This window comes from Rutilus rutilus (genome assembly GCF_951802725.1).
Source record: "Rutilus rutilus genome assembly, chromosome: 6".
In the NCBI taxonomy this organism is placed as follows: domain Eukaryota; kingdom Metazoa; phylum Chordata; class Actinopteri; order Cypriniformes; family Leuciscidae; genus Rutilus; species Rutilus rutilus.
Genome location: NC_140214.1, coordinates 32,197,309 through 32,205,704, shown reverse-complemented (window position 1 = coordinate 32,205,704; position 8,396 = coordinate 32,197,309). Strand labels below are relative to the sequence as shown.

At 35.9% G+C, this 8,396-nt stretch overlaps 1 protein-coding gene across 1 annotated transcript in view; it reads left to right on the top strand.

Annotated features, from left to right (window-relative positions):
• The first annotated feature begins 2,365 nt into the window (after positions 1–2,365).
• tmtopsa (teleost multiple tissue opsin a) overlaps positions 2,366–8,396 on the top strand; it is a 78,214-nt gene continuing 72,183 nt past the window's right edge. Inside the window, exon 1 of the mRNA XM_084411011.1 lies at positions 2,366–3,124. Within this exon, the coding sequence (XP_084267137.1) occupies positions 2,644–3,124 (481 nt within the window). The 5' untranslated portion in view covers positions 2,366–2,643. The remainder of the gene's footprint in view (positions 3,125–8,396) is intronic.

Here is an 8,396-nt window from a genome sequence, read left to right as displayed (position 1 = left end):
CTCCAATGGTCCCCCCTTCGGGGACTTTAATTCCTCCACTATCACACTATCCGGCTTTGATTTATCACTTTGTAAAAATTTGGTCATTTATCTTTTTACTGGTCTGAAAAAGTATATTTGCCACACTTTACTTGTATGTAATGTACTTAGCAATTTGCATTTTGTATGCTCTGCAAGTTATACACTAGATTAATGCTCTCAGATGCAGCTCCTGCAATTGCCTGAGACATAATCCGTAAAAACTTCCTTGTTCATTTTTGGCCACAGCATTATTCATTCAGTGACCATATCCACACTTTCAGAGTAGAAACTGAACTTCACCCTGAGTAAAACAGAACATTGGTCCAATTAAGCTATAGTATAGAACATTGTGCTGTTGTTTTCTGTCATGTGCTTCTCTTATTTTCCATCCAATTGAACCAGAAGAAAATTACAGTATGAAAAGGTTTTAACAAGCTGTACAATAAACCACTTTACCTCATGATGTGCAAGGCTGCAAAAAATCTTTAATAGTACTACAACATTTTCAATTGCTCTGCGTATTGACTGGAAATCTCTTTATAGCACTAACTTATTTTATGTGGTGAGACATGATTATTCTCAAAGGGACTATAACAGAAGGTGTTGGTGTTTTGCTCTTTGCCTTGGGTAGCAGACAGTGCAGAAGAACTAATTGGATCTGAAAAAAAAAGAAAAAAGAAAAACCATATTCACTGCCAAAGAAGAACCAGGCACTGATAGGTCTTACTGAAAGGTTCATGCAGTGATCAGTGTGATTTACATTCAGATTCCCATTCTTTGAAAAACTTTAACTAGCCCAGTAAGTGTTGTCCTAAGTATCAGAGGATCATAAAAAAAAAAAAAATTCGTGGTGAAAGTATCATAGAGGAACAGGGAGAATGAGGTATTTATTGAGTGAAACATATATATATATATATATATATATATATATATATATATATGTTTCACTCAATAAATACCTCATTCTCCCTGTTCCTCTATGATACTTTCACCACCAAAAATAACAAATCACATTTACAGCCCACGTTTACTTACGAATGTTAATGTAATGTTAATACGAATGTTCCTTTGTAAAACACTCAACATTTAAAATCAGAAATGACAGTGTCCTCAAGCTTTTTTATAAGCTTTCTTTGCTTTCTCCTGCATCCATCTGAAAACAAACAAAGCCCTCAGCAGCCTACTAGGATGTATTTAAACTGTCTCTTCTCCCAAGATCAATACAGAGGGTTGGTTATCCCCCCCCTTAGGAGTCTGTGTTGTGGACATGCATCTGTTTTAGTCAGGGTGGATTTACAGCCATTTATAAATTTCTCTGAGATCCAAATTGAGGAACAAACAGAATCACAAGTAAAAATAAAAATAAAAATAAATAAAAATAAAAATAATTCACGTATAATGAATATTCAACACCAACAAGCTCTTTTTATGAGCTATTCAAGTTGACAAGCTCAATTGAATTGTTTTGGCTGCAAGCTTCTTTATTATTTCATACATTTACATAATTATTTAATATTGGACAATAAGGGACTGGAAAAGATCCAATGTTTCTACGCAGTGGTTCAGTGGTTCCCTCTGAAACCCTCTGAATCAGGGCATCATATTAGGAATTATGTGTGGTTTAAGGTCTGATCTACCAAAGGAAGTAAACATGAATTATTTTGGAGTTATATATGAAGAGTTCAGATGCAAAAGCCTCTAAGTGTCATCTGAATTTTTCTTCTAGAATGATCATTTTTATAAAGCTTGTATATTTAAGGTAAGTAATTTCACTTAAATGACAATTAATAGGTAATTTGCATTGCCATTTAAGTGAAATTATTGAACTTAAATATATGAGCTTGATAAAAATGATCATTCTAGAAGAAAATTTCAGATGGCACTTAGAGGCTTTTGCATCTGAACTCTTCATATGTGTCAATAGGGCTTTCACCAACATTTCAGTAACTGCAAAATGTAGTTTTCCCCTAAAAATACGCTGGCGAACAACAATTTGCGTTTGACTGACTATGGCAACAGTTCAATGTCCGTTATACGATCGGTTATCATGATGATCATTATCAGTTTATTAAATTTACACATTACAAATACATCACTTTCGTTTTATTCTTTAATACAATTAAATCTACGCTATGATCGCGGCGCCAATAATTCTCACATTGCATAGAATAAACATTTAGCACCACGGACAGCGCTCAAACGTATGAACAATGGTAACTCAAATAAAGAAAGGGATTTCAAACTTCCCCCAATGTTACTCTGAGCATTCCTCAAGAGATAAAGGTTTCGCCAATATGTCGTGTCGTGTGACAGCAGATACAGAACAGCTGAGCTGCAGATGTTTTTGTCCTTGTGACCTGGATGTGGCGTCCTGTAAACCTCAGTAGAGCAGACTCAGACGTCAGCTGAGAAGGAGGTACTAACATCAACACAGTACAGTTCCAACCGCATATGAGGAGTGTAATCATCACCACACGGTGGAGCAAAGGGACGCCAAACTTTATTCCCACTTCTGAACCGAGCAACAAAGTTCAGTAATTGCAAAAAAAGAAAAAAGAAAAAAAAAGCGTCGTGCATCTCTTCTAACACTTAAACTCTTCTGCAAATAATTATCCTCCCTCTATGGATTGCATTCTGTTGTCAAAACGCAAGAGCACTATAAATGTTGCGCTTTTCCCCAGAAAACAAGGCAGTGACTTTTTGTTCAATGTGCACCCAGAACGGATTGCGATGATTGTGTCCAACTTCAGTGTGATCAGCTGCAGGAGGGCGAACAACGCGCTGTGCCTCAGTGCAGTGGAGGGACATTTGGAGGCGTCCTCTCCCTATAGCACTCTCAGTCCCACCGGCCACCTGCTCGTGGCGATGAGCTTGGGCTTCATCGGCACTTTCGGATTCCTCAACAACCTCCTGGTTCTCGTGCTCTTCTGCCGCTACAAGGTGCTGCGGTCCCCCATAAACTTTCTGCTGGTGAATATTTGCTTGAGTGATCTCCTGGTGTGCGTGTTGGGCACGCCGTTCAGCTTCGCGGCGAGCACTCAAGGGCGATGGCTCATCGGCGACAATGGATGTGTGTGGTACGGCTTTGTCAACTCGTTGTTAGGTGAGTGGAATCTGATCTACACGTACTGTATCAGAACATTCTGTTATGGTTTTGCATGCATGAAAGTTTGATTTATCTGGATTTGATTTCATCTGGCATGCATCATTAAAATGATATAAAACCTGTTAATCATAAATACCCAAAGTGCCCAGCTTTGTCTCCGTTTGAACGTTTAGTTTTATGAATAGGGATAACAAAACTTATATGACGTCTTCGTGTTGCTGAGATCTAAGTTCTTAGAAATGTTATCTTTGTATTAATGTTTCGTAATTTTTTTACTATTCAAAAACATGTATAGTCTACCATTTTCTACAAATATCTTAATGACTTTAAAATGCAAATGGTGTAAGCATAAATAAAAAAATAAAATACTTTCCTTCTACTTGAAATAGTACACGTAATGTGCACAACTTGATCACTATTTTCAAGCCAAGCCTTATCATGCAGTTACCCCAGCTAAAACTTGCATAAAAATGTCGTTTTTTTCCCTTTGGTTTTCATCACGTGACAACCAAATGAATTTCTGCATGTTGGCTAGATCACGCTGACTCATAATTAGTGGATATATTTGAATATTTTAAATCAAAACTGTGTAACAACATATTATTATTTAAAAAAATAAATAATTAAAGAGTATGCCAGCTCCTATAAACATTACATTTTCCAAGTTGGGTTTCCAATGTTTTATGGGGACATTCAATAGATACAATGATTTTTTTTTTCCTGTACAAACTGTATATTCTATCCCTTTACACTAACCCGACCCATAAACCCATCACAGAAAACTCTCTGTGTATTTACATTTTCAAAAAAATAAAAATAAAAATCACTTAACGATTTATGGGGACCAAAAAATGTCTCCACAAGGACACACACACACACACACACAGACACAGACAGAGGTGTAGTTTATAGCTGCAAATGCATCTGAAGGTGATGACATTGGTTCTTTCTGAAGGCAGTAAACTGTATGTCAGAGTAAATGCAGCATCTCAGACTGATAAATTACCGATTAAACATTTTTCAAGAATTGTTGTGTCCACCTTTATCACAAATGAACTTAAATTAGGCATGAAGTGTTTGATGCTTTCACCATGTTTAACTGACGTCATTTGATTAGCATGCTAACTTACATTAGTTATATTGTCTGAAAACTAGGAGAAGAGAGAAGGGAAATGTGATAAAGTGAGAGAAGGATCCATGGAATAATGAGTCTCAGAAGAGAAAAAGAGAGATGCCATTGAAAGACAGAGCTCAGCAGGTAAAGAAAAAGGCTTAGAGTCCAAGAGCAGAGACCAGAGAAAGGACAGCATGAGCACACACCATCTTTGGGTTTAATCACTATCAGCACCTCTGTGAGCTTCGGAATGCAAAATTATATTTTCTGGTGGTCAGAAAGTGGGGTTGTAATAGAGAAATACATTTCTTTGCTAATTTTCAAAACTGCAGCATGTCTTGGAAATGATTGTCTTGGCAGTGTGTTCTCAGGACTCAGATGGCTATGAAGATAATAACATTGATGTTGATATTGATACAGATATTGTCATCTGTCGTTCCGTCAGGAACACTAAACTCAGTGTGACTGCAGCAATAATAATAGTGTCATCATGCAGTCACTGCAATTGTGCAGGGAGGTTATATAGGAAATAGCTTATGATAGATATTATTGCTAAACACCAGATACACTACAGTAAGTAAAGCATTAAAATGTTGGAGGGACATTCTTTGCTTCACATCCTCGGGGATGTATAAATCATATTTGTTCTTTTTTTTCTTTTCTTTTACCATGTTAGAACCTCAGGACTACAATTTACCTTGTTTTGCAGTATCTGATGTCTAGTCAACTCAAATCACATTTATTTATATAGTGCTTTATGCAATACAGAAATAAACAAGAAAATAACAGTATTAATGTTCTTCGGTTATGAAATGAATACATCTATATGTAAGCGCTATGTTATTCAGCTCAATTCAATTCAGTTGATTCAGTTTAGTTTAATAACAGTATGAATGTAAAGTAGTTAGGAAGCAAACTCTGTTCAACTATAAAGCAGATAATAGCATGATTATTCAGCTCAAGTCAGTCAGTGTTAATTCAGTTTAGTTCAATAATAGTGCATCAAATTATGAAACAAGCGTAAAATAATTCAGTTATAATCAGCTCTACAGAAGTTTAATAGTGTCATTATTCAGCACAAGTCAGTTCAGTGTTGATTAAATTCAGTTCAGTAACAGTGTCGATATTGCTGAGTAAATCAATTATGAAACAAATTTAAAATTGCCATCCAGCTATTTTCACATCAAGTTTTGTTCTCATCCAATAGTGTCAGTGCAGTAACATTTACAGAATTACTGAATATTAAATGTCTTTTAAAGCCCAACTGAGCAAGCTAAAGTCAAGGAAACAAAACTCCATAGTGGAGAGAGAGAGAAAAAAAACACCTTGGGAGACATAGGTTCAGTTCTCCTGTGGCCAAATGAAAGAACACAGTGTGATTCTGCATCACAAGTCAACCTACTGTATGCACTGAAATTCTATTAAAAAAAAATTCTTCTGCTTGAGGATCGGGATACGCCACGGCAGAATTAGGCAAAAAATGAAACAAGTCTAAAGAAGAATCACCATTGTTATATTTTCCAATAAGTCTCTTTTGAACAGAGAATGTTTTTTATTTGCACCAGAAAGCTGCCAGTGAATGCAACAGAGCAAGACAAATCACATTTGATTGCTTTGTTTGTGGGAAAATCATCTCTTGCCATCTTAACATAGCCAGAATATTAGATTTTGAATCCATTTCTCTATTGCTTGAGATCTTATGCAATTTTTCAGATGCTTACTTCATCAGATTCATCTCTTCTGAGATGTTATGTGGACAATTTATCATTAAAATAAGCTAAAAAAAGAGGCCTCATGTCTCATAAAATGTTTATGACTGTTGGTTTTATTTGGATTCAATTCTGTCAGGAACACTATTGTCAAAGATGTCTGACAAGTAGCATACAGTTTGAATTGTCGGTGTGGTTTTGTTCTGAGAACTCCCTGCCCATCCGTGCAGCCTAGCATGGATAAGAGCAGGGAGTGCAGCGATAACCCCCTTTAGGGTAAACAGAACAGAACCAACATAAATGTATTGCAGATATCATTAATGTTCTTAATGGCAATAATTGAATGTAATAACAACATAATAAAGATAAATGGCAGTCTGATTTGAAGAGTAATATCAGAAGGCCAAGTCCTGACTGGACGAGAGGAGGAGCTGGGGATGGAGGAGGGTTATTGGCTCCTGAGCACCATGATAAAGCTGCTGATAATACTGAATGGACCTTATATAGGGATGCTGTAATAGGTAGAGTCAGCTGATCCAAACTTGACTGATGTGACCCGCCAGAACTAACGCTACACTTGATTTTGAAGAAAGTAATCAAAAAGTAATTTCATACTGCAGGGCTGTGTTCTTAAGCACTAGTCCCAGAGGAACAAATTAAAAACTTAACTGTTCAAAGTAACTGTGGAGAAATTAAAAACGTTTTTTACACAGTTATTAGCTCTGTGGTTACTGATCATGATGAATAATATAATAATAACAAGATTTTTTGTTGTTTAAATGGGTCTAAATCTGTTATGATTGGAAATAAGGGTTATTTGACAACATTAATGAACAGTATTTTCTAATTAAACCACTAAACATTTAAAACAAGAATTTCATATCTGTCAATTTCCGTGACATAAATGTGAAGTTGAGTTTATATAAAATTATGGAAGAATAAATAAAATTTTCCATTTCAATTTATTCTTCCATAATTTTGTGACTTGACAATTTCCACTATTCGCTCCTCTCTTCCTTTGATTTCTGCTCCAAGAAACTGGCAGCATCCAATCATTTGCATTTGGAGTGGCATTCATGGAGTGACGATTCTTCTAAAGGCACACTTTCTCTTTGTGATTGCTGAAATCTCACTATATTATTGGTCCAGATAGCTTTGTTTTTCTGTAAGGTAGTATCACTTGTCTTGTGCGACATGACATATTGCTACTGAAACAAATATCAAATAGTATCAAGTTGAGTTGTATGCTCATAAAGCTACCTCTCTCTCTGTCCCTCTCTCCAATATATATGTGCAGTATACAAAGATTTGGATTGTTCTTGAAAAACAGTTCATCCTTAACAAGAAAGTCATACAAGTTTGGAAAGGCTAAGTACATTATGACAATTTTTTTTTTTTTTGTTGGGTGAACTCTTATTTTAAAGGGCCCCTATTATGCTATTTTAAAGTTTCCTAATGTTGTTGTGGAGTCTCCTATAACATGTTTACATGCATCAAAGGTAAAAAAAAAAAACTTTAATTTCCTCATAATATACATTTACACATCATCACATTTTCAATGATTCTCGAACGACGACTCGTCAGATGAATCAATCTCTCTAAATCCCTCCTTTCCGCAAGCTACTCAGCTCTGATTGGCCAGATAGCTCAGTCTGTTGTGATTGGTCTACCGTGTACAGCGCATCGAAAACAAAAACGCCCATTGCCATAACAACGTCAGCTCTGCTTGTCCTGAGGCTTCCTACACTGTAAACATAGACTGTAAAAAATATGGACAAAGCGTCTGTGACGTCACCCATAGACTTTCTGAAGAACGGGTTTGAAGCCGTTTATGGGGGGTATGGGCGGCGCCATCTTGGAAAATCTTGGGAAATCCTAACCCCGCCCACCTTCTGACGCAGCGCGCGTCACTCAGCTCGCTCTGCTACTTCGGTTATCTCTTATTTCAGGCAACGAAATATGTTATAAAACACCATACTAACTCTTTTCGTTTTCATTTAAAGAAATCTTAAACATTATAGCCACACAAATGTGGTTCAGGCAACGCATATTGATTATATTCAACTGCACATAACGTTTGCCTATTTATGAAAAAACTAAATATAAAACACAAACCTGCCTCTTTTCATTTTAAATATAATATAAAAATATTACACATTTTATGGTCCAGGCAATATGTGCATTTGTACTAAACAACAGATTTTGCAGTAAACAACATTACAGATCATCTTCGTTGTATTAAAATTTAAAATGACAAAACTCAACCCAGTCTCTTTTTGTTAAATTTCAGTTTTATCAATATTAGCCATTATAAAAGTATACGTAAAAGGTATAAGAAGCTATACAAATAAAGCAAACAATTCAGTCAAACATACAAAGTCAGCGCTCTATAGTCTATACATCGGTAAAGTTAAATAGCTTATAAAGTTATGAAACTTCCCCTCAG